The 27,090-nt window shown below is 44.8% G+C and overlaps 1 protein-coding gene across 3 annotated transcripts in view; it reads left to right on the top strand.

Moving 5' to 3' along the window:
* The first annotated feature begins 15,383 nt into the window (after nt 1-15,383).
* ERLIN2 (ER lipid raft associated 2) overlaps nt 15,384-27,090 on the top strand; it is a 17,670-nt gene continuing 5,963 nt past the window's right edge. Inside the window, exons 1-10 of one of the 3 annotated variants that reach the window (XM_090258867.1) lie at nt 15,384-15,442; nt 16,664-16,785; nt 18,054-18,135; nt 19,138-19,184; nt 20,857-20,918; nt 21,073-21,198; nt 24,725-24,798; nt 24,941-24,999; nt 25,543-25,634; nt 26,471-26,560. In XM_090258867.1, the coding sequence (XP_090114993.1) occupies nt 16,679-16,785; nt 18,054-18,135; nt 19,138-19,184; nt 20,857-20,918; nt 21,073-21,198; nt 24,725-24,798; nt 24,941-24,999; nt 25,543-25,634; nt 26,471-26,560 (739 nt within the window). In that variant the 5' untranslated portion in view covers nt 15,384-15,442; nt 16,664-16,678. Of the gene's footprint in view, nt 15,443-15,466; nt 16,028-16,663; nt 16,786-18,053; nt 18,136-19,137; nt 19,185-20,856; nt 20,919-21,072; nt 21,199-24,724; nt 24,799-24,940; nt 25,000-25,542; nt 25,635-26,470; nt 26,561-27,090 lie in introns of those variants that run through there. The other 2 variants (XM_090258868.1, XM_090258869.1) reach the window with 2 other exon arrangements.

Raw genomic sequence — 27,090 nt, 5'->3', positions numbered from 1 at the left:
AGCTGAGATTTCCCCACTCAACTCATTCTTTGGAGTCAAAGAATAAAGTCCTTTTAAAAAATCATTAAAATGTGCCTGTCAAGGGGATGGAGGGAAAAGACAACCCTCTTTATACATGAGTGTTCACCAAACCTGTTTGGGAACAGCCAGCACCAGGTAGACAGAGCAGGGTCTGCAGGGAATGAGACATGAGACCATTGAGTGGTGGGGAGGAGCCAGGTCAGCAAAGTTCTGGAACATGAACGTTTTCCCAGGAAAGGCAGCTCTGGGGTTAGTGGCCCCTGGGAGAAGCTGGCAGCCGGGCAGCACACACACTGAGATTGCAGAGCAAGAGGACTTCCTTTCAAAGAGCAATCTTGCCTCAATGCAGATTCCTTATTTAATCCTTACCCCGCCCACTGAAAGCCACCACCGCGAGGCAGCGACCTTGACCTGCATCAGTGTCTAGTCTACGCCTGGTGCACAGCAGTCACTCAAGAGGCATTTCTTCATTAAATGAATGAATAAGACTGTAGAAAGGAGGTGAGAATGGACCCCAGAAAGAAGTTTGTTCTCCCTCTCCATTCTGCAAAGGGACCCAGAGGACCTGGGGAAATTCACGCCCACGTGGCTGGAAGCCATCCCTGAAATTAGTCAAGTCCCCCTAGCTAGCATACAGAGGTCTACACCTGAGCAGCTCGGGAAGAACACATTTTACAAACGTACTCCACCAGCTTTTGGAACAGAACCGAGCTCCCTGCTGTCTTTCACGATTTCTTCGGGGAGAAAAAGAATTTTCCTGGCCATTGGGCCAGAATATAAAAACAAGGCTACATAAAGCAGGCCTAAGAGGGAAAGAGTAGGCCAAAAACAATATGCTCCTCTCCCCTGTTTTTTTAGGACCTCAACTCCTTTTCCGAGTGAGAAGGAGGAGGAGGAGAGGGGACCAAAGCCTAATGACCCTCTGCCCCCTCACCAGGACAGAGGCCCTCCAGGCAGGGAGTCAAAGAAAACTTTTCCGAGACTGATTACCGAGAGGGTAACTAGGTACACAGAGCACATGTGAACAGGCTCCTCGTTTCCAATTCAGGACTGTCAGATGGTGATTAATGACTAACAGCCACAGAGCAGCCTTGATTGCCAAGTGCCGTATTGTTAATGCTGACATTTAATGAGGCCGGACACAACTCCAGCACAATTCCACACCATCATCTGCAAATAGTGCTCGACGGACTTAATTGGTTAAGTATTTGTGTGTGTGTGTGTGTGTGTGTGTGTGTGTGTGTGTGTGAGTGCGCGCACGCACACACACACGTGCACATGTTTGAGAGAGAGAGTGATGCATAAAAGGCAAGAGAAAGGGGTGAGAAGTCTGTGTGTGGGTTTGCCCCATGTGGACATCCATATTTTGATATGTATGAGTGTCTTATCACACGAGTCAGGTGGAGTGGGTCCGCATGGCCATGTCTGCAGACCTGCAGGATCACCTTTGTCCCCAAAAGAAAAGTCTCCAGTAAGGGAAACCTCAGACTGCACCCTCCCCACTCTGAGACTCCACCTGACCCCCGCTGTGGTCTCCCCACCACCACCACCATCGCCATCACCACCGTCTCTTGGAGTCAGCCAGGAACTGGCGTGTTTGTGAAGTTACAACACATGCAAGGGAGTTGAAAGAAGAAGTTGTCTAGAAGTGGGCCTGGATCCAGGGCTCCTGAGAAGCCACTTTTTCACTGGACTCAGATCAATGGTCCCTTGGCCTGCCTGACTGGGCAGGTTCCTCCTTTGCCAAGAGAGAACTCTTCCCCGCCCCCCATTCCGGAACTCAGCATTCTCTTAGGAGAGGAACGGAATCCATCTTATTGTTCTAGAAATAGAGTCCCAGGCAATAGGGACTGAGAGGCTGGCCCAGCAAGGATTCTCTGGGCCAACTGTTCAAGGTGACAAAGGGCACAGGAAAAGAGATGTTGGCTCCAGAAGGCTCAGTCAATTCAAGGAGTTTGTACCCACGGAATCCTGACCGTCCCCGGGACAGGGGAAGGGAGGTGAAGCCCAGGTAGCCCAGTCTAGTTGGAGGAATAAGAAGTGGACAGAGAAGGGCAGCCTGGAGTGGATGCTAAGGGCCAGATGAACAGCACAGGTGGTCAGTGTCACCACTCAGAGGAGAGGCCAGTTCAGAGGACGGGGCTGGAAATGTCTAGAAAGGGCATTTGTATGCAAAGTGGTCTGAATGATGGGAAGCCTCAGGTAGAAAGCGCTGGGAAGGCCATTCTTCAGGTGAGGGTTTGGGAAAGTTGAATTCCCATTAATTCCCCCTTTAAAGCCTATTCCTCAAAGTGTGGCCCTAAAACCTGCAGCATCACCAAGGCCTGGGAGCCTGTTAGAAATACAGGTTTTCAGGTCTCACCCCAGACGTGTGGCTCCAACTGCATTTCAGCAAGGTCCCTAGGTACTTGAATGCACACGAAAGTTTGAGAAGTACTGCTCTAAAAACCCTGGTCAGGAAGCCACACACAGAAGCAGGCCTGACCCAAAGACCTGACGCCCGGACATCCCCTGACATTTGCCCTCTGTTCCAGGGCTCCCTCTATTTCCCTTGTCCTCCCTGTGGATCCTATTGCTTTTTTCATTCAGAGCAGACAGCTGGACAGCCTTAGTTTTATGCCACACCACCGCAGGAAGGTTCCCCCGGAGGACTGAAGGGCTCTAGTCACTGGCAGGGACGTTCTCCTGCGGGTGTCCCACATCTGGAGTCTTTGTTCCAGCCCAGTGGTTGGAACCTAAACGCCCCATGCCGAGGAATTCAGTTCATTACTGAGGCGTCCAGTCACTAGCACCCCAGCTGGCCTTCGCTCTGTTCAGCATTCCTAACCTCCCTGATGGCCCTGTCCCAGCCGCCCTGCCTGCGGGAGGGTCAGCCTCAGAAAAGAACAATTAAAAGCTAATGTTTCCTCTTGTGACTCTGGGGGCCTACAGGCGCCTCTACTGTGTGACCCAACCTTCTGAACCCTTTCTCTGAACCACCCCATCTTCCCTGCCTCGGCCTCTTTCTGAAATAACAGTTTGGGGCTCTTCCCACTAGTTGCCTGTATTTCCTCCCCCTGTCAACACCCCACCCCTCAGCTTCACTAAACATTCCTATGACCTTGACTCTGTAGCCTTGCTCTGAAAGTGTAAGAAGGAGCTTGGACTGGGAGTCTGGGTTCGTTTCCCCAGCTCTGCTTTCCAGGTGACCCAGGGCAAAGCCCTTCACACCTGCGTGCCTCAATTTCCTCCTTCCAGAGGGGGGCATTGGGTAAAATGGATGATCCTAAGGTCTTTTCCAGCTATAACAGTCTGTGATTTTATTTCACAAAACTGTTGTGACTATCAAACAAAATGAAATAATGGATGTTATAGTACATTGAGAGGTTTAAAATGATACACAAACATATGGTAACGAGGAGTCTCCTTTCCTGGAACAGCCCGCCAGCTGCAGCCTTCGCAAATGCCCTATTGTTTTCATGGTTCACGGTTTCCTCAACAGATTGGGGGCAACATGAGGGCAAAGACAGCAGTTTCTATTTCTTTTGTACCCTACCTCAGTGATTAATACCCACAGAAGCCACTCAACAAGGTTGCTTTACTGGGTGACAGACTGATTACCCTCCTGGCTGCTCATTCACCTAAATGAACTTGTAAGAATCGTTAACAGGAAAGTGGTCACTTTGGCTTCTTACAGGAAGAACGTAAAGAACCTCTTTTAAATATGCACATCTTCTCTTGAGGAAAAAAAAAATCGTTTGCCTCTTTAAATTTAGCTAGATTTGGAAATGCAAGTGGAGTTTTTAACACTGCCTTGCAAATTAGCACATCCCATCATGCTCAAGGCTAATTCCATCCCCACTAACTTGTGGGTGTACTGTGTGCCAAGTGCACAACCTCTGCTCAGTAGTGGGGGGATCCAGAAAAAATACTATAAATGGAATTTTTAAGCAAACATGATAGGACTTAGATATCGAGATAAATATTGTCTCATTAAAGATGCTGTACACTATTCCAATATCTTACCTTGCTCTGAACTCTTCAGAACTCTTGGAAAACCATCTCCAAAGCCTGTCACATTCTTTACCGACAATGACAAACCTTTGTGTGTTGATTAGGTGAGAGAGATGTCTCTTGAAGCCAAGCCTAGTGAGTCAGCTGGTGGGTCAGGCTTATTTCATCAGGTCAAAAATCTAAATAATGTGCATCTTATAATGATGCTCTTCATGAACACATACAGATAATGTGCAGCCTTCCATGGCATATTTTAAAGGTCTTCTTTCACTGGTTTGCAGGAGTTGGGCTGTATTTGTAAAATTAATCTCATGAGAGATCTCTTTGCTTCTGTCCTGGCCCTATACCCCACCCACCTCCCATGGACTATTCTCAGTGCAGCAGCCCAAGAGTTCTTTTTTAAAATAAGTCGGGTCATGTCACTCATCCGTTGAAACCCTACAAGGGCCCCTGTCCTACTGTGTAGAGGCCAAAGTCTATAGGGGGCTTCTGAGACCCTACATGATCCAGCTCCTTTGTCTTCTCCCATCATTGTCTCTTCCAGTCACTCAGCTCCAGTTCCATAGCCTCCTGGCCATTCCTCAAACACACCAGATGTGCTCCAACTTAGAGGCTTGGCTCTAGCTGTTCCCTCTGTCTCGAAAACTTTCTCCCAGATATCCTCTTGGGCAAATCCCTCATTTTCTTCATGTCTTTGGTCAGTGCTCACTTTCTCAATAAAACCTAGCCTGACTTTCAGTTTAATACCTCTATTAACATTGCCTTCTACTTCATACCTTCCATTTAATAACTCTACATACCTACACAGGCACACTCACCGACACACATTCACTCCTGATCCCCCTTACCCTGTTCTTCTTTTTCTTTTTTCCATGGTATTTATCACCTTTTGCTATACTATAAAACTCGTCTCTATATTATTCATAGTGCTTCTCTTTATCCCCTACTAGAATCTAGGCACAGGAAGGCCGGTGTCTTTGTATGTTTATTTGAATCCCGAAAACGTAGAACTGGCACATAGCTGGCACTCAATAAATATATATTGGATTGGATTGGATTGGACTGGATTGAATGACAGGTCCCAGCTTATATAAAGTGTAGTCCCTGCCTTCCAGTTGCATACAGATCTGATGGTGAGGACTAGTGACACACACATGAAAGTGACTGAACAGTACACACCAATGACTAAGTGGGATCCATGGTAATGCTGTAGGAACCATGGCAAAAAATGAATGCAGACTGAAGGAGGAGAAAGCACAGGGGCTGAGCCTTTTCTCTAGTCAAGCAAATCTTCTCCTTGTCCCCAGCACACGCCCCAATCATCCCAGCCTCTACTCAGTTGCTCATGCCATTCCTTTGCCTGAGGTCCTCTACCCTTTCTGCCCCCTTACCCAAACCCAACCCACCTATTAATACTCAGCCCCAGCCCCTTCCTCCACACACTTTCCTCACCAACTTCTGTTTCCTCTGAGCTTGTATAACACCTATATTTTGCATCATACCATTTAGCCTTTAAATAGAAATGTGTGTGTGTGTGTGTGTGTGTGTGTGTTATTTCCCCAACAAAAAAAACACATCCTTTGCTTCCCTCTTTGGAACAATGCCAAGCACTGTACAGTAGCGACACCTGACACAGGTAGCACCAGTTGGCTGGCCAAGAGGCAGAAAGAAGAGAGGAGGACATGCTAGACACAGGAAACCTCAAAAGCAAAGATGCCATGGTGTGAGTTGCCTTTAAAAATATCTCCATGTGGGGGCCCTGCCCCAGACTAATTTTATCAGAATACTAGGAATATGGCCTAGGCATCACTATTTTTTAAAAGCTCCCCAAGTTATTCTAATGCATAGCTAGAAGTAAGAACAACCATGGTATTAGGAAAAAACAGAAGGAATAAAAGAGAAAAGGGTATAAGGGAAACTGGAAAACAGGCTCAAAAACCTGTAACTGTGCCTGTCCATTTTTTCCATTTTGTTCCTATTAGTTTGTCATGGGAATTTGTCTTTGTCAAGCAGTCTGGATGGATCAGCTGTGCACAGATGTTTCTGTCCTCTGCCATGGAAAGAACGGGCAGCACCAACAAACGTGGGCACGGCGAGGCCAGGGTCAATCTGTGCCCACTGGATTCAAAAAAGTTTGGGCAAATTAGAGGACTATTTTTGACCACTTGAAAATATATGGTGCAAAGTTGTCCCCCTCCCAAGTTGTTAGCATTCTGTTTACACTCCCTAATGCCTGCCCATCATAAGAGCCAAGAAGTATATAAGTTATATTCAGGCTACTGGTTCAGAGATTCCTGGCTAATTCTTCACACCCCTCCTCCCTCCACATTCTCTGAAACTGTGCAGAAGTTGCCCCTCCTTGCTCCTGAAGGTAACCTGGCTCAAGGGCATTGAAGAGCATGCCAAGAACTTGAAGAGCTGGTGAGTGCTCACCTTGTCTGGTCTGTAGATGTTCCCTAGCACACCACCTTTCCTCCTCTGTCCTTCTTTTCTCTAGATACAAAACTCATAGAGGCAGACCAAGCAACCAAGCCACACTTCCTGTGAGGTGCCTTCAAGGGCCCCTGGGCCCACGGGACCTCTCTTTCACCCCGTCCACTGACCGCACCTCCACACACAAGACATCATTATCACCAAATGTCACTATCCACCAATTGCCCCTGTTAGGGATGAGGCTGACAAGTGCCTCTGGGAAAGGACACGGCCTTCCATTCAGAGTAGGCCATCAAGGACTAAGATGAAAGCTTTTCCTGAGTGCAAGATCTGCTTATAGGGGATGGAGGCTAGGGGGTGGGAAGAGTAGGGAAAGGAACATCAAGGGAAATATGTTGGCACTTAGTGGCTGAAGGAGGGAGAGAAGGGAGTGCCAGGGAAGAAGGGGGAGGGTGTGGAAAGACAGGCTGGAGAGCTGACGACAAGCTTCCCCAAGTCCAGAGGCTTGCCAAGACATAGCCCTCGATCCCAGGGGTCACAGTGAGGGCTGACCTCTCAGGCCACCTCCTTTCACCTTCTCACTCCCTGGTCTCTGTGCAGGAAACCAGGTCTGCCAGGTGCTGGCCAACCTGTGGCCTCTCCAAGCTGAAGCCAGCCCCTTGGAAAGTCAAGGGGGAAGAGACCAGCCCCCAGCAGCGGTCCCCATATATATGGAGAGGTAACTCGAAACCCCAGCTCTGGGCCAGGGGAGGAGGGGACGGGCAGAGGGGGATGAGGTTTTTCCACTTCCATTCGCAACTGTCAGGCGGGTGATTAATGACCAACAGGTTTGGAATCGCCTTTATTGCCAGATCAGTATTGTTGCCCATGACAGCTAATGAGGTTGGACAGGCTTCTCCACACTGAGCTTTATGGGGCTGGCTCCCTCCCCTGCAGAGCTCACAAGCCCTGCCAGCTTTTATGCACAGGAATGTTCCAGCCCTACCCCCACCCCTTCCTTCATTCCCCCAACACACCTCTCCCCCAGTGCCCTGAACCACCATCTCACCCAGAACCTGCGCCATCCACAAAGGGAGCTGAGTGGCAGAGGTGTCTGACCCCCGCTCTGCTCAGAGAGACCCCTCTGTTACACCCACAGCAGGTCCCCACCCTGGCTGGAGCATGAACGTCACAGCCCTGGGTGTAAGACAAGGGGAAGAAGGTTCTGCATGCTTGCCCTGGACAGTCTGACCAGCATCCTTAACAAGCATTCCACAGTCAGCTGTAAAAGTCAAGAAGTGTTTTACGCACTTACCACTCCAAGTCAGAAAGTGTGTTGAGGAGGTGAAGATGGAGGAGGGGATGAATTTAGGAAAGGAGATCTAAAAAAGTAAATAACGATTTCTAACCCACCGCCTTGAGCCTAGGTACACATAAACCAGGTTTGAGTGCAGAAATCAACTCGGCCCCAGGTCTCGGGGTAAGGAAATACTGGCTTTGTTTTCTGCTCTTCCAAATACTCTTTTTTACCTTTGTGCTAGCTCACATCTTGATACGGTTAAACACGGGTTTGCCTGGGGTTTAATGTTTGAAGGAGTTGGAGCGATGTAATAAGCAAACAGCTTAAAAGGCCCAGAAAGACCCCCTCAGCTTAAAAATCTATTACTTTTCAATGTGATATAAATGTATTTTGCTTCTGCTCAGAGCAATTTCCTAGTTTACTCTTATTAAACCAGGAGACGGCTTAGCAGAGTTCTTGATTTATGAAACACATACTAGATTCATTAAAACCTTAAAAGATTTAATACATTTTATCAGGACATTAAATCTGTGCAGGCTTTTTAAATCAAATACCTGCCATATTTCATCCCCCACACCCTGCACACTTACTTAAGAACACTAAAACGTGGACTGACAAACGTTATGGGTGTTTCAGGCCTGATTTCTAAGTGGCATTAAAGTCCTCCCCTCCAGGATTTACAGCCTGGCCTCTCCCCAAATCTGATCTTCTGAAGAACAAGCCATTTCCCTCTTTGGTATTCAATTCAGTAGAATAAGCTGAAATCTACATTCCAAATACATACATAAAGGTTTCTACCTCTCCCATCTTGGGAGCCCCATAGCCTGTGGTTTTTAATCCCCACAGGTTCTCCAGGACCCCATCCAGGGGTACCAGCCCCCATCTTCCCTCTTCCTCCAGAACTCCTCCCGGGCTCCGCCTCCATGCAGCCACACTCATGACCTCTCCCTCCATTCTCTCCTCCCCGGACTCTCTCTGCCCAGAGAGAACTGCACTGATACAACATCTGTCATACTGTGGGACGCATGGAAAGCTTGCTGTCCCCTTCTCAATCCCCTCCGTTTAAGCTTTGCTATACAAAAGTGATTCACAGCTGAGGGGCAACTTTGTCTCTCTCTCTCTCTCTCTCTCTCTCTCTCTCTCTCACACACACACACACACACACACACACACCCCAGGGGACATTCGGTAATGTCTGGAGGCCTATTTGGTTGTCACAACTGGGTGTGTGTAGGAGGGCTGGGGGGTGTTGCTACTGGCATCTAGAGATAGAGGCCAGAGTTGCTACTAAATATCCTACAACACACAGGACAGCCCTTCCCCTCAACAATAACATAACAACAACAAAAGAATTATCCAGCCTAAAATATTAATAGTGGAAAGGGTGAGAAACCCTGCTGTAGAACCTTAACAGTCTCTCCCACTCTTCTTCTATGCTTTCATCACTTAGGATTGTGGCCTATAGCTTCGTGGGTGTTTAATAAATGTTTATTAAACTAATTTCTGCCCTAATACATTGACATTTTCCAAATTCACAAATATAAGGGGGAAAATGTTGCATTGACAGTTAGATGATCTGTCCATGACCTTGAGAAGTGACTTCACCCTCTAACTTAATGTCCTCATTTGTAAAATGAGATGATAGTGAAACTATCTTCATGGATTATTATGAGGATGAAATGAGTTAATGTAAACTGAAGTCACTTTTTACATCCTAAAAGGTCATGTGATATTTATTATTGTATTTACCAAGCACTTATTAACTGCCAATTATGTGCTAGGAACTATGTTGGACCCTCCAGGGTGGAGGTGGGAGACACAAAGATTAATAAAACGTAAGTTCCCTCCAGGAACTTACATTCTTGTGAGAAGTACTGACATCTAACCAGACCACTCTAGTAGATTCGAATGAGTGCCATGCAAGAAGAATGCACAATATGCTGTGAAAATGTAGAGAAGAAGCATTTAGAAGAGTCTTAAAGGATGAGTAATAGTTGTTTTCATGAAAAACAACAGAAGAGTATCATAAAAGCTGGATTACATTAAGATCTTTTATAACAAGCTAAGAGATTTGAAGTTTTTTCTGTTGGGGACCTATGATTGGGTTTTTAAGCCAAAAAAGTATACAAAGGTCACATGGGACACAATGCACAATACAAGGTGTGCTGATTTAAGGGTAAGATACAAGCTGGAGTAAGGAAATCACTAATAGTAGATTCTTACAATAACCCAAGTAAAAAGTGATAAAGCCCTGTACTAGGACCATGTGTAGCAAGGAGGGTACAGGATCAAAGAATAATTTAGAGTCTAAAAAACAAATGATGGGGCAGATTAAGATAGAAGCTGAGTGTCTAGCTTGGATGCTTGAGTGCATGGTGACCCCTTTATAGGGAGGAGTACATTTGAGAGAAACTACAAGTTAGTGTAAGTTCTGCCCTGGCTGGTGTGGCTCAGTGGATTGAGCGTTGGCCTATGAACCAAAAGGCCACCTGTTTGATTCCCAGTCAGGGTGCATACCTGGGTGGTGGCCCAGGTCCCCAGTTGTGGGCATGCAATAGGCAGCCACACTGATGTTTCTCTTCCTCTCTTCTTCTCTTCCACTCTCTCTAAATATAAATAAAATCTTGAAAGAAAGAAAGAACAAAAGAAAGAAAGAGAAAGAAAGAAAGAAAGAAAGAAAGAAAGAAAGAAAGAAAGAAAGAAAGAAAGAAAGAGAGAGAGAAAGAGAGAAAGAAAGAAAGAAAGAAACTAAGAGTTCAGTTTGAGACATGCTTGATTTATCTCCCTCCAACACCCAAAGAGATGTTATTCTAGCCTGTAACTCATGGATATTGATATGCATTTGGGAGAGTCATCCACAATCACATAATTAGAATATTGAGCACAGGAGAGCTTCTAGAAAGAGAAGGTGGAGAAAGAGGAGCAGTTGGTCAAGGACAGAGTTCCAAGGAACATATGAGGATAGCTCCTGCTAGAGACTACGAAGAGGACATTTGGACAAGTAGGAGGAAAACCAGGGGTGACAGGGTCACTCACGGAGGCCAAGGGTGGGTAGGTTTAAGCATTAAGGTGAACAGTATCAAGGGCATCAGAGAAAGGGACTGAAGACTGAAAACAAGGGAATGGACAGGAAAGAAGTAAAGATGGCAACTTTGCAGGACTTTTTGAAGAACTTTGCTTGAAAAGAAAGAAGGCAAATCAGATAGAACTAGAGGCTTACACAGGCTCGACAGAGGGGCTTGGTGGGGGGGGGGGTGCGGGTGGCATGGAGAAATTTCCCCAAGATTGTAGGCTGCAGCTACAGAACTGGTAGAGTAAGGAGGTAACTGAAGACTCTAGGTCCCTGAGGAGAGAGGAGGAAGGAGATTTAAGAATCCATGACAGACAACGGGGTGGGGATTGACTATGGGAGAGGGGATGGGGTAGGTGGGACAGGGGAGAGCAATGGGGAGGAAATGGGACAACTGTAATAGAAGAACAATAAATTAATTTTTAAAAATATAATTATAAAATAAAAATTTTTTTAAAAAGAATCCAGGTGGAAAAAGACTGGCTAGAATGAAACATTGTTTTTCCTTATCCTCTGAGATTCACATACCAAGGGCATAAGGTATCTCTTTGTCTATGACAAAAATGAGTCTATCAATAACAGAGAGAGGTGTGTAGATAAATATATGCAGACAAAATGCTATACGGTCTCTTTTTTTTTCAGTTCCTAATATTATTACAGATTCAGAGATGTCAAAAGAATGGTCACCCATGTAAAACTGGCCAGGCCACACTTCAGACTCTCAAGCCTCTTGGCACAGTTTCCCAGGGTAGCAGGCTGCTTTCTCACCATTCCCCAAATGCACTATGGACTTTGACTAAGTCCCCTCTATGAAGACTTCTTCCTTTTTGCCCTCTCTTTCTCCATGAGTGAAATAAATGGGTTGGATTAAAATCACAGGCAGCAATATATATATATATTCATCAACAGATTAATGGGTAAACAAATTGTTGTATAGTTGTACAATTGAATATTACACAGTAATAAAAAGGAATGAGTTATTGATATGCTCATCGACATGGATGAATCTCCAAATAATTATTCTGAGTAAAAACAAAAAAAGCCAACTGCATCCCCCTAAAAAAGAGTATATACTATATGATGCCATTTACATAAACTTCTACAAAATGCAAACTAATTTATGGTGATAAGCAGATCAGTTGTTGGTTGGAAATGGGAGACAAGTCATGGAGAGGGGTGGAAGGGAGAGATTACAAAGAGGCATGAGGAAATTTGAGGACATGAAGCATGTGTTCACTATTTTGATGGTGGTCATGGTTTCACAGATGTATATGTATGTCAAAGCTTATCAAATTGTACACTTTATATGGGTTTTATTGTATGCCAATGATACCTCAATAAAGCTATAAAAAGGCATAATCACAAAATGATCTTTAGGTGACTTCCAACTGACTTCCAACTCCATTTTCTTTTTCATGATTTCTCTTTGATCTCTTTATAGAACTCGATCTAGGAAACATCACTAGACCCAAGCAAGTATCCTTTTGTTGTTAAAAGACACTAATCCTGGTTTTTCCAATTAAAAATAAGAGGGGAAAGTTCTAAGTAACCTTTTAATAATGAACAATATAGTTCACTCCTCTTCCCCCAAGATCACCGAAACCTTGCTGGGATCAACCTCTAGTCTCTGTTTAAGGCATTAAATCAAGAAGACAAAGCACATCATGTAACATAAATGAACTGGAGCCAAACATTTAAGAGTCACCTAGTTCCTCTGGGGCTAACCCAGCTATTTAATATAAAGGTCTCTAAGTATGAAAGACAGGGTATCCTCTCTCTTTGGAGTGGCACTCTCACTACTTAGCTTGTCAGAGGCCTAAACAAGCAGCAGCAATCCAGAGACAGAGAGATGTGGATGGCTGGGGTGGGGATTTTTTTTATTTTTATTTTTATTTTTTTTGAGCCTGCTTCAATCTACAACTGCAAAATGAACTGGCCCAATTTAAAGCTTCGCAATTTCTGACCACTGGTCTATATTCCTAAAAGGTTACATGTGAAATAAATGTCAAAATTGTGTATGTGTTAGGCTGAATCATAATTTTCTTTTTATTTTTTTTAAAGATTTTATTTATTTATTTTTAGAGAGAGGGGAAGGAAGGGATAAAGAGAGAGAAACACCAGTGTAGAAGATACATCAATTGGTTGCCTCTCACACACCCCCAACCGGGGATGTGCCCCAACCAGGTATTGAACCAGCAACCCAGGTTCTCAGGCTGAACTCAATCCACTGAGCCTCCCCAGCCAGGGCTGAATCATTATTTTCTAATTCATTTACTATAATGAAGAAATAGACTTTGGATTCTGCTTTTGCAATCTACAAGCTTTGTGATCTTGGGCAATCCTTAACTTCTCTAAGCTTCAACTTCCTCCTCTAAAATAGATTTGAACTCAAAGGGCTGACCTAAATATTATATAAATAGAGAAAGGCATAGGGCTTGGTACATAACAGGACTCAACAATGCTTTTTGAAATCTGTACTATAAATATCTATTCTGTATTGTAAATATCAATACCACATAACTTTGAGTTTATCTTTCTCTCACCTTCTGTCACATAAATAATCTGAATCCACAAACAGGTAAGAACACATTAAGACCATTTACTATTTAAAACAGTAACAGCTAATACAATGAACCCTTAAAATGTGCCATATATGGCATGTGCTTTTCTTAATCAGTCATTTAATCCTAACAACAATCTTATAAGGTTCATACTATTATTATTTCCCCCGTTTTACATATGAAGAAACTGAGGCACAAATAGATTAAGTCATTTTCCCAAGGCCACATAGCTAATAAGAGGGAAGGTGGGGGTGACAGGGGATTTAAATCCAGGCAGACTAACTGTGGAATATCTGTGCTCAGACACTATACTGCAAGTTTTTTTTTTTAATGGATTCTTAAGCACATTTGTGAAATGAATCATCACAGAGTTACCTGCCTGATAACTTTGGATACTGAGTCATAACAATCACACGTCTCTTAAGAGAGGGATTTTCAGAAATGTTAGAGCGTGATCTATTGCAGTCCACCCCTGCCTAGAGGCCAGCCCACAACTAAACCACTCAAGCCTGGTAAAAAGCATCCGGAGAACAAAATCCCACTTCTGCTCATAGTTCATTACCAAGTTTAACAGTGAGGAAATTTTTAAATTACAACTAATTTAAATCTTTTATGCTTCAGGCTAAGCCCCATTCCTTGTGCCCAATAAACCCCAATATTTCCATTTCTCTTATTCATTCACTCAACTACAAAATAAACATGTATTAAGCATGTAGGCTAAGTCATATCACTGAACAAGTTCTGATAGAATCAATCAGGGGACTGGCCAATTCAGGGGTAGGGAGGATTTGCAGGGACAAGGTGGGTAGAGGAGAGGCTCTCATTTATGAAGCTGGACACAGAGCTCCCAGGCAGCACCATGCAGCCCATTTGTGTGGGTACAGCTATGTAAAGCTGAAATTTCCCAACACAAACTCACCCAGAGCAAACCCAGGGTGATCCCAAGTGAATCCCAAGCAGCCATGCCTGGTGAACCTGGGTCCTTTTTCTTGGGTCCTGAATCTTAATACCACCAGCTTGTCATCCACCCTATGTAAAAGCTTTTCACTTACTGAAGGCTATGAGTAAGTGGACTCTTCCTCTTCTGCAAACAAAATACCTTCAATGGCTGAATTTAAAATGCCCTGATTTGGCGCTGCTGAACAATGAAGGATGTGCATAACTTGAGGCCCTTAGAGCAGGCCACACAAAGCCTGGGTCCTGGTACTGGTTCCACTGTTCAGTCTGTATTTACTGAGCACCTAAAGTACCCGGCATGCTGAAGGGAAGAGCAGTCCCTGCCCTCGGAGAACTTAGAGTCTAGCCAGGGAGACAAGGAGGTGCACAAGCGCCTGTGATCTGTGGCACGAGATACAAAGGCAGTTAATTAGGCTTCCGATGTTAAGGAAGCGCCAAGGAGGCTTTCGTCCATTGTTACCCTCCTAATAACTCTCCGAATTTAGATTTTGTCCACTAAAACTGGAATAATAATTCCACCTTAATCTACTTTATGATGCCATGGGGACCTCAGAGATCAAAGCTCCTGCAAAAGCATGAAGGACAATTGAAGGTAGGGACTGTTGATTAGCGACGTAACGGTGCTAATCTGCACATTTAAAAGATGTGTTTCATTGAGCGGTGCTACACAACAGTGGCGAGCAGAGGGCTAAAAACTGTTGCAAATCGCTGGTACCTGCACCAAGGAAAAAATAATACTGTGTTGACCTAACGTGGAGGGTAATCCGGAGCAATCTCCAAAATCAGAACATCGGAAAACGACAAGCTCAGCACCACTCGCGTCGTCCCTGGGGGGTAGCTCCACAGGCGCTCCGCACCACCCTCCCACCCCTGAAATCCTGGACCCGATCCCTGACCACCCAGACCTTGTCGCGGTCGCCCCCTAGCGGCCACCCGCGGACACTGACCATTCGGGGCGCGGGGGCGGGGCTAACGAAGTAGGCGGTAAGGGGGTGTGGTCTTCTCGCGTAAACTAATTGCGTCATCAAAGCGACGGACCCGGAAGGAAGTGGAGGGTTGAGAGGTGTGGCGGTTTCTGCTGTTGCACTGGGGTTCGGACGAGTACGGAGCGCCTGGAGGGACAGCCTGGTACGCGGCCCCCGCCCCTCAGTGCGTGCACTGGGCCTAGCTACGGCTCCTGGCCGCGCTGATCAGCGATCCGCCCGGGCCCCACCCCCGCTCCCTCATTCCCCTCAAGAGTGAGAGAGCAACTCCTCTCTCCCGAATCTCTTTCTCTCGCTAGCTCCCAAGTGGGACCGAGCAGAGGCTCTTGGAGCCCCAGCTCTTGGGATGCGCGACCTTCTCTCAGAAAGGGCGCGAGGTGGGGCGGGGGTTACCTCGGAAGGGAAGGGCTAGTGCAGAAAGGACGCAGCTACAAACCCGTAACTAGAGGCCGCCTCAGTGAAATAAGCGCTTCGCAGATGTCTGCGCCCGACTTCTCATAGACCCGGGAGGCAGAATCCACGCCCTGCGCGGGTTGGCCCAGGCACGCCTTACTGTGAACTTAGGTGTCAGTTACCCGAGTTTTTCCAGATCATTCAGTGTTCAGGGAATGAGTCTCTAGAATACAACTCTTTCGCATCCTGGTGTCCGAAGGCAGTTGGACCCAGGAGTGCAGAATCTTTCCACCCTGGGGAACCCATTTCTCTAACCGTGGGCTTGGGGACCTGTCAGGTACGAAGTAACAGGAGTGTGGGAGGGAGTGTGGCTTCGGTCTTGTTCAGAGCCCTCTCATTTTTGGCCAAAGGGCTAACTGGGAACGTGGGCAGAAGGCCAGAGAGTCCCACCTTGGAGCTCTGTTCGCTCGCACGCTGCCTCTGTCGCTCCAGCATCTGAAAGTAAATAATGGTTTCCTTTGAAGTGGCAGGCAATTAGGACTGGGAGGCTCTGACCAGAATTGCGTGCCACAAGTGCCTGTCATTTGACTTCCTCTGTAATTTGGGCCAACACACCGCAGCTGCCTCTTTTTTCCTTTTACTGGTACGAGTGACTCCAGGGACAGCACATTCGTGTTCACAGGAGAAGACTGTGTTCTGAACGCTGCCCCGTTGGCACTGGGTCTCCCTTGGGCCACGGCCATATCTGGAGCCACTGCCTCTTCGATGAGGTGGGGAATAGAATTCCACAGTTAAGGAGTGGGACGGTTGACTGAGAGCAAGGATAGAGTTGTAGATCTGGCCTCGTGTCCACACTACAGCAGGCTGGATGGGAGCCACGTCCAGGGAGCTCTGCGCGGGGAGGCGCCCTCGCTGTCATAGCTTGTCCCCTGCACAGCAGACCATACACGTCTTCCCATATCTTTTTCCCTAGGATACAGGTTCGCTGATGGCTCAGTTGGGAGCAGTTGTGGCTGTGGCTGCCAGTTTCTTTTGTGCCTCTCTCTTCTCAGCTGTGCACAAGATAGAAGAGGGACATATTGGGGTATATTACAGGTAAGGCAGAGACAGGGAGAAGCCTACAGCTTCCTGGTAAATGACTCTTTCCTAGTCACTGTCTAGCAGATTCTACTGAATATCTTTGTTTATATTATATTGAACATGGAAGAGTTTTAGGTTGAGCTTTTGTGTTAGCGAGCATGAGGACAGGGAATGCATGTGTGTGTGTGACACACACACACACACACACACATAAATGTAAATATAAATTTAGCCATCTGAGTTGATGGATGGTGATTGATAAATGTATATAGAGATTTAGAGACAAAACCTAATGGCAGTCAGTGCTCCTTGCAGATTATCTCTGAAACACTTCTTTCCTATATCCCTCTACTCATCTTGGTGCCACAAGGTTACCTCTAATGAGTACCAGTTCTTAGTGGCAACTTGAGAAGATAGCCTGCCCTGTGAATTTGAACTTACTCTCTAAAATCAACATTTCAGGAAAAATGATTGATTTATATCAATCAAGGCAAACCCTAGGATAATTATTCTTACAATAAACGAGCTCATACATCACTTTATTTTATAGCTCTTTTTTTTTTTAAGGATCTTTATCATGTAAAGCAAAGAAGCGCTTAAAAGTCTTGGGTTACTTTCCTTTTAGTAACTTCCATAACCAAGTTTTTGCTTTAAGTCTTTATGATCCCGTCTTATTATGTGCCTTACAATGCTTATTCTGGATTGCCACTAGAAAATTTTGAAAGTCTGGTAGGATTTCCCATGCCTCTTTAATTATTTCTCCCTACCTTCTGTAAATGTGTCCCCCAAAAAGGCTTCTTATTATCATTTACATACAACTTGATTGGAAAGGTAACACTACTGCCAAAAAATATATTAAAATGATTTGTAAAGTGTACTTAAAATTATTCTTCTGGTGTTGATGTCACTGGAATCCAGCATTAGTGCAGCTCATTGATAACTGTATTACTGGATTTAAGTGCCCAAATGGATTGCCCCAAGTTCAACGGATACAACAAAGTAAAAAAGACTTCCTTTCAAGGATAGCTGGGGATTCTGCTGTCTTTGTTCCATTTAGCCTCTTTTCCTCACTGCAAAAGCATGAATAATGGTTTTATGCTATAGCAGTAGACTTCCTAGAATATTAGGTTTAGCTGGGAGGAAGAAAGGGATCTGTGGACGTGGCTCTGGCACTTGTCACTCTATATTAAACATTTATGGGGCAGAAGGGAAAGTTGGCCCAAAGAGTATCAATGTGAAAGGTGCCTCCTGTTAAACTGAACCTGCCGCTGTCTTCTCTGCAGAGGCGGTGCCCTGCTGACTTCCACCAGCGGCCCTGGTTTCCATCTCATGCTCCCTTTCATCACATCGTACAAGTCTGTGCAGGTATACTTGGCTGCTGTGGTAGGGCTGGACAACTGCAGATTCGGGGTGTTGACTAATGCATGATTTGGAATTATTTAGCCATTGGAGGAGTATAATGCCTTTTCAAGGAATCATTTAAGAATAAGTTTTATATATAAAGAATGAGGCTCCATGGGCCATTAACTCTGGAGCTTTACTTGATTGTTGAGGTAATTGAATGGAGTTCTTGCCTTGGTCTGTCAGCCCTAACTGCAAGGTATTTCTTCGCTTCACGACAAAGCCAGAGACTAATCTGTTTTGAATGTATAGAAGGAAAAGTAGGGTGTATGTGTGTTTAAATCACAGGCTGCCAAGATAGATGGAAATAAAATATGATAATTTTGTTGGTTCTTATTTGAATTTCAGAGATGTGAACATAATTTTTGGGAAGGGCAAGGGAAGTTGAAAGTGATGAAGGGAAATGATACCTAAAATAGAAGTAGGATTACTGACGACAGATCTAAAGCCTAGCTAAATTAGACTAGATGTCTTTGAAGTATGTCCAATATCCTGGGATACTCATCAGCGTTTTCCTAGTAAGTTTCTTCTGCATGTGCTCGGCTTTATGGTTTGCAAAGTGCACTCATGGACATTACCTCACTTGGATCTCACAGTAATCCTGAGAATGGGGTGAGCAGGTCTTGTAGGCTCAGATGGGTTCAAGTAAAGAATCTGTTTCAAGACCAGTGAATGGAAGAGGTAGAAATAAACAGATCTTAGGATTCCTAGTCCAGGGTCTCTTTCACTAAACCTGTTACCCAGCTCATTCATATTGTGGTTCACTTGCAGTGGAAGCTGGCAAAGTACCTTTGGTTAGTGTCACACCCGGTAACTCAGGAAGATATGGAGGGTTATTCATGTTTAACAAAGACAAAGCTCAACCCAAAGAGGTGTTCAAGGACAAGGCCGTTTAGAATTTCAAAACTAAGTTACTTTATTTGTCACTGCCTATCTTACAGCACTTTATGTCTCCTCTGTTTCCAGACCACACTGCAGACAGATGAGGTGAAGAATGTGCCTTGTGGGACTAGGTAAGGTGCCTGGAATAAAACTGTTAAGCCCAAATAAGAGGAAGGGCTACTGGGCCGGCTGCAGTAAGACACAGTGAAAAGGGAAGCACCCCTTGGTTTTACCAAGTTTCCTGACCACGAGCTCCCTGTGTTCTGATGCCACTGGGTGGTGGAGTGCAGTAGAGAAAATCACGGAAGTTAGGTTTGGAAGGGCCTCAAAAGCCATGAGAAGTTTGGACTTCTTCTGTTAGAAGTGAGGATCCTCTAAAGGCTTTTAGCAGATAAATGACTTGATAGAGGAAGATAGCTTTAGCATAACTAACTATAGAAAATGTCTTAATGGGGGTGGGGGGCTTAGGGGTTGGAAATCCAAAGATGACATCACTATAGTGGTCCCGCTGAAAAGTAACGAAGGTCTAAACTGGGGTAGAGCAACAAACACCACAGGAAACATTTGGGCAGATCCAGAATTGGGACACCCCACAGGATAGCAGGTCTGATCTCTGCACAATCTTATTTGGAGGAGCATGGGGGTGAAAAGGAGACTTAAAAGACAAACAAATGCAAGGTGAGCCTTAATTAGAACCTGGTCCAAAAACAACAGCTATAAAAGACTTGATGAAATTGTGTTAGTCGGTTAGGGCTGCCATAACTGGGAGGCTTAAACAATAGAAATTTATATTCTCACAGTTAGAGAAGCTCAAAGTCCAAGATCAAGGTGCCAGCAGGGTGGGTGTCTGGGGAAGCCTCTTTCTGGCTTGCAGATGGCTACCTCTCTGTGTCCTCACGTGGCCTTTTTTCTGTGCACTAGAGGAGAAAGTGATGTCTGGAGTCTTTTCCTTTTTTTTTTTTTTTTAACGAGTCTAATCAGTTAGGGCCTGACCCTTATGACCTCATTTAACCTTAATTACTTCCTTAAGGGCACTATCTCCAAATATAGTCACTTTGGGGGTTAGAGTTTCAACATACGGTTTTGGGAGGGACACAATTCAGTCTATAATAGGAATCACTGAGTAAATTTGAGTGACTGAGAGTTAGATAATGTTAAAGAATTCTTGATGATTTTCTTAGGTTAGGAAATGGTTTTGTTACTATGTAGGAGAATAGTAGTGTTGCTGAAGTGTTAAAGGGTAAAGTATCCTGACTGTAACTTATTTTGAAGTGTTCAACAACAACAACAAAAAGATTAATAAGGTAAAAATGTTAACAACTTAAATTTCAGTGTGGTTTTAGTTTAACTGTTCTGTGCCTTTGAAATTTTTGTATAATGACTATTGGGAGGAAAGGGCAAGTGCTGAGCTAAAGTGATGGTGAAGCCAAAGTGAGAAACACTGTCCATAAAATCCCACAGTGACCTTTTAGGTCCTGAGAACTCCTCGACCTCCTTAAGTCTTTTCTCTTCAATCATTTGAGTCATAACACAGTGCAGATTCAAAGATAGGATCTACTCTTACTGGCATATCAAAAGTTGCACTTCTTTCGTTGCAGAATTATTTTTAGGAGGCGTGATTTCTCAGGAGATTGTCTTCTTGCTGTAAGCTCTGAAGCTCTCCTACTTGTAGATCCAGCTGCCCTCTGACCTCTCATGAACTCTTCTCCTTTTCTGCTAAGTTGCACATTGTGTCGTCACCTAGGAGACTGCGCTGTATTCCAGGGCTTCTTAGTGACTTCTTGTCCGTTCTGCCTCTAACAGTGGTGGTGTGATGATCTACTTCGACAGAATTGAAGTGGTAAACTTCCTGGTCCCACATGCAGGTACGTTTTTCCAGTTGACCTCCACCACCAGCATACTGTCCCCAGTATGCCATCCCAGTGTCTGTCACGGCACCTCAGGAAGGGAGAACTGCTATGTCTGAGCAAGTTTTAAGCCCTGCCTTCCCTCATTCTGAAACCTTTCCTTCCCTCCCAGTGTATGATATAGTGAAGAACTATACTGCTGACTATGACAAGGCCCTCATCTTCAACAAGATCCACCATGAGCTGAACCAGTTCTGCAGTGTACATACACTGCAGGAGGTCTACATTGAGCTCTTTGGTAAGAAAATCTCTTCTGGTCGGAACCTGCTTTCTTTCCCCCACTATCTACTTCTAAGCTACCCAGGAGGTAGGAGGGTACTGCTGGACAGAGGTGTTGAAGGATCCAGCGCTCAGGAACGGGCCAAAAAGGGCGTTCCTAGAAAATGCTGGTGACAAGGGAAGATCATGCAAGTTGTTGAGCCTTGGGCACAGGAGTAACGGTGGCCTAGAGGACTCACTCCTGGCCTGAATCAGAGGACTGCAATAGAACTTCATTCTGAAATAAAGACAGGCTCGGTTCTAGAAGAAACTCAGAGATTATCCAGCCCAACCTCCTCATTGTGAAATCAGGGTACCGATATGCAAAGGAAGTCGTACAGCTAGTTGGTAACAGCTAAAGCTCGAACCTCCCTCTTCTGGCCCTTGCATTGTGTGCTTTCCACCACGTCACACTGAACAAAAGGCACCCAGGAAAGGCTGAGGAGAAGGACGGTTCACTTTTAGTTCTGCAAGCGGGACAAGGACCATAGCTACTTTAGTTCCTAGAACCTTTGCAGGGTTTTTGTTTGTTTGTTTACCCTATACCTACAGAGCTGAATAGGAAAAAGCTTCAAACAAAAAGGATCCACATGCTTAAGTAGACATTTCTTGGCCTTTATACCTCGTCAAAGTCAACATAGCCTGACTTTAGCCACGAAGTAAGAAAACATTTCGATAATTGTTATAGCTCTTTTGTGATAAAACGTTCTATTATAAACTTGCTGCTAGCAGCTTTCTAGTAGCCAGTGCTAAAAGTAAATAGATTTTTCAACCTATAGTACAACTATTCTTGATAGTAGGACTGGACATTGATTTGACCCTGAGTGAGAATGTTTTTCAGAACAGACAGAAGGAGGAATCCTTGATGTTGCCAATGACCTTAATTAAGCAAACAGCCTTTTGCATTGCGTTTCAGATTTGAGAAACTGTAAGAATCACTGTTAATTATCTGTGGTAGAAAATGAATCTAAATTCACTCTATAAGGTTTAGATTCTTTTATTGGGTTTGGATTCAGTGTGTGTTTAGAAAAAATTTGGTAAATTTGCTATTTTTTTTAACCTCAAACAGATAAAATTTTTTAAAATATCATTAGTTTTCTATCTAGCCATTGTTTACCAACTTGTACCATTAATTGAACATTTCAAAGCATTTGAAACAAAAGACAGAAGATCTCTAATTTTCATGAAGAGGAAATTAAAATGTGAAGTTGTTTTGCATAAAAAAACTTCTTACTGTCTTAGAGATTAACATAGTAGCTTAATAAAGTATAGCTTCTTGTATGGTACAAAGGAACGGAAAAATATATTTGCTTTGAAATTGTTTTTTTTTTTTAAAGTTCAGTCTTGCCAGCAGTACTGTTTTGCTAAGAATATATTTGCATCTGTAAAGGAGAAACTAGAGTCTCTAATCCTACTCCTTAACCATCAAAGGTTTTTTTCTCTTGTAGTTCACTCCTCTCAGGACTTTCAACATGACTGCATAATTCTCATCGCTGCTTACTGTGATGCATCTTCTTTGCCCATTTTATAAAAATATTATCTAGCCCTGGACGTTGTCCCATACATCAGAAGGTTGCAGGTTCAAGTCGCGGTCAGGGCACATACCTAGGTTGCAGGTTCCAAACCCAATCAGATGCGTACAGGAGGCAACCGATCTCTCTCTCTCTCTCTCTCTCTCTCTCTCTCTCTCTCTCTCTCTCTCTCTCTCTCTCTCTCTCTCTCTTCTCTCTCTCTCTCTCTCTCTCAGATCAATGGAAGAGCCTGACCAGTGTGGCTCAGTTGGTTGGGCATCGTCCCACAAAGTGAAAGGTTGCTGGTTCTATTCTCAGTCAGGGCACATGCCTGGGTTACAGGTTTAGTCCCTGGTTGGAGGACATACGAGAGGCAGCTGGTCGGTGTTTTCCTCTCACATTGATGTTTCTCTCTCTTTCTCCCTCCCTTCTCCTCTCTCTAAATATAAAATAAATTTTAAAATCAATGGAAGAAAAGCATATCCTCAGGTGAGGATTAAAATATATATATATAATCTAGTACTTGTTCAAAAGTTTCCCTGAAGAACTTCTTTGTGTATACTTAACAGTATAACTTAGCCAGCATTCATTAGCATAACTGTAACATAAACAACTTATTACCAGTGTTACTTCGGTAATAAACCACCTTTCAAAATATTTCTTCCAGATTTTCCTAGAAAGTTACTAGCCTTGACTCAGATATTATTTGGTCTAATAAGTGACTGTTACTAATAACTGACAGAGGGTACAGGCCATCTTGCTTAAAGCTTACTGGCTGTCCTGTTTAAATAGAAAACATGAGATGTGATGCTTATCTCGAGCTGCCATCTCGTTAAACCAGGTACAAAGTCTTACCCTTTTGGGTTTTGTGCCTCAGTGCTAAGAGGCTTCTCTCCAATACATGGAAACATTAAAATCCCTTGCTCACTCATATGACAGTTGGAAAGGTACCGTTTTAAACCCTAAGAGTCAAAACATAGTAATTAAACAGATTCGTTATTTTGGCTACTAACTGGCTTGAGCACATCTCAGCCTCTGTGGACCTCAGTTTTGCCATCTATAAAAGGCAGCAGTTAGATTTTCTGCTGCTCAGAAGCTCCTGTTTGGGCACAAGTGACCAAGAATGGCCACTTAAAGCAGATGGCAGCTGACAGTAAGGGAGGTGATTGAGCTTAGATGTCCCAGCCTGGTTTTGTGGAGTCTTTCCGTTGATGCCCTTCCAGGACCTTAGGATCTCAAGCCAAAAAAGGCAACCTGGTGTTGCAGTCCTGGGATCACAGCTTAGAAGGGGAATCAGTTAATAGTTCTTCCTGCACTTGTCTATGAAATGGCTCCCATGGGAATTCCAGGCAAAGGAATCAGGACCAAAGCAAACAGCACATCAAGACTCGGGCTCATTTCCAGAACTGTACATTTTTATTTTTCCCTTGTGTTATTTGATAGCATTCCTAATGGAAATAGTCTTCCTTGGGGCTTCCTTGACGTCAAAATCTGGTTTTCTTTTAGAAACATCTAAAATTACTAGCTTTAATGTGTTCGGCTCTTTTCAAAATCTCTAGCATAGCCATTCCATCTGCCTTCTTCATGAAAACTGGGTTGCCTGCCTTCTGTGTTGCTCCTGTTGTCTGGAGAAAGGCTGCTGCCTGATCCCCAAAATGTGCTACAATTATTGTTTGTTCTTTTTTTTTTTTTTAAAGCTCAGTTTCCTTTTGGGGAGGGTTGTTATTTTCAACGACCTAGGCGATTCTGTGTTGAGGCCACAGGAAAAGGATACTTTCATGTCTAGCCCATGTAGAGGGACTGGGGAGGCATGTTGCTCCGAAAGTCTCGCTGGGGGGAACGTTAGGTTTCTGAGCTCTGAAAAGCACATTGCCTGGGGAAGTCTTTTCCCTGCGCATTCTTGAGCTGGTATTTTAGCTTCAACTCTACCTGCATACTTCCCTCGACCTGCCTAGAAAGTGTGGCAACCCCTTTTCCTATCTTTCTTAATTCCAGATCAGATTGATGAAAATCTCAAACTGGCTTTGCAACAGGATCTGACCTCCATGGCCCCTGGGCTTGTGATCCAAGTAAGCATTGGCACCACGGGAGTGTCCCCGATGAAGGTGCACCCGTCCCTTTCTGTGCAGGAGGATCAAGGACCAAGGGGAGCTGCTTAGGTCCCTCACCACCCTCACTCTCCCGTCAGGTGCTACTTTTATCCTTCTGCAGGCTGTTCGGGTGACAAAGCCCAATATACCTGAGACGATCCGCAGGAACTATGAGTTGATGTGAGTATCCACTGCCTGAGCTGTGGCCACCACTCTCTCCCACCTCATCCCACCCCAGGGTTAACTGAAGCTGTGCCCGGCTCTTATTCCCTGTCCTGAAGATTTGTCACAGCTCATTGCACTGTAGGAAGGAGCAGGCGTGCCAGGACTATCACCTGGACTCTCTCTGTGTGATTGAGAGCCCCGGAGAAGCCCTCTTGAGCAGTGATGCTTTTAAAGGGGCCAGAGGGCCTTGTCTGTGCTTCATGGTTCATGCCAAAGAACATAGGAGGGAGAGACGATGCAGTGGGCAGGCAGGTGCATTTTACTAAAGTAAATTATGCTCTATTTCCCACTATTGAGTTATTTTGGAGGAGGAGGAGGTGAGCCATGTCTGCAACAGATCTGCTTTTACCCAGGACATTGAATCACCTACCAGGAGAGAATAAGAAATAAGATTTTGCCTCTTTTCAAAAGAAGAGTTTGGCTTCTCCAGGGGATAGTGAAGTTCTTCAGAACCTTTTCCATAGTGACCTCACAACTGCTTATTTTTTTCCCCTTCAGGGAAAGCGAGAAGACAAAGCTGCTCATTGCAGCCCAGAAGCAGAAGGTGGTAGAAAAAGAAGCTGAGACAGAGCGGAAGAAGGCCCTCATTGGTCTGGATGTGGTTCTCTGGTCCCGTTTCAGGGCAGAAGGACTGGGGGTGGTAGGAAAAGCCAAGGAACCCTCAGGCACAGTTAGACCACATTGTCCTACAGACCCTTGCCACCTGTAGGAGTGGCTTTTATATTCCCGGAAGCAAAGCTGACATTGTCAGTTTGTGGCCGATGGCAATAAGTTTTGAGTTTCCACATATCTCTTAAATGAAAGGTGCCCCTACTATTAACTCATAATGATAATGGCTACCAATTATTGAGCACCTGCTATGAGCCATGTACTTTTCTAAGCACTTACATGTAACTTCTCTCACCCCTTACAAGCAGCAGGTGAGGGAGGCACTTAACTTAACCTCACTTTACTCAGCTGGAGCACAGAGAGTCAACGGGCCCAAGGTCATATGGCAAGCGAAGTGCTGGGACACTGCTCCGGAACTTGGTCCCTAACCACTGCACTAGACAGTCAGCAACAGACCTGACTACTTCCTAAAGTGAAGAGGCAGGAAAAACTTTTTAGGGACTACCTTATTCCTTCAAATATTCCTTTAAGAGAAACACCCTTGTGATTTAAGAGAGAGGTTAGGGTTTGTTCCTTGCTCTCCTCAGAGTACTGACCCTCCTCCCTTGGGCCCACATCTTCCCAGTTACTGTCTTACGCTGATGTCTGCTCACTGGTGCATCCATCTCTGCCATGTGTGCCTTCATGGTTGTCCTCTGGGACCGCATCTGAGCTGACCCACACATGCAACAGGGCCTCTGATCAGGTGAAAGGTGAAACTGAGTCAGACTCTTGAAATATCAGAGCTCTAAACCTTTTCTCAACTTTGTTAATGTAGAGGCAGAAAAAGTGGCTCAGGTTGCTGAAATCACCTATGGACAGAAGGTGATGGAAAAGGAGACTGAGAAGAGGATTTCAGAAATTGAAGGTAAGCAGTAGTGAAATTAACGCCTGAATTTTCCTCAGACCCCACTCTGTGGCAAGGAGGTGAGAAAGCCATTTCTTTTACTCTAACCTCTGTTCTAAGGTCTCTTGATTTCTTTGGAACATCACTTTTTCTCTTTGCTTTCACTTTGAGGGAGCTTTGGCATTAATTTTCCACTTCAGAGAGCATTCATTCATTCAACAAATGTCATCTGCGTGCCATTAGGCATAAGAAAAAGGGACGTCCATCGCACAGTCCCTGCGCTCTTGGAGCTCACAGTCTCGCATTGGAAGTAAACTAAAAAGTAGGCCAACACAGCAGCTCTCTCCCTCTCTACGCCTTCCTTGGAAGTCGGCGAACACCATAGCTTCGGCCTCCGAGTCTGTCCTCAGGGACTCTGTAGATGTTAAGCCAGTTGTGAAGAAGACACCCTTTCAACACCAACAACACTGGGATGGAGAGAAGTGTTCCTTTGCTGGTTTTTCTGAATATCATTCACCTTCAGTTCCCTGCTCCTCAGCCCTCGCCTCATT

This window comes from Furipterus horrens, unplaced genomic scaffold (assembly GCF_987537825.1).
Source record: "Furipterus horrens unplaced genomic scaffold, mFurHor1.1.pri manual_scaffold_12, whole genome shotgun sequence".
Lineage (NCBI taxonomy): Eukaryota > Metazoa > Chordata > Mammalia > Chiroptera > Furipteridae > Furipterus > Furipterus horrens.
Note: the sequence above shows the minus strand (reverse complement) of the source record. Positions and strands in the feature narration are given on the sequence as shown.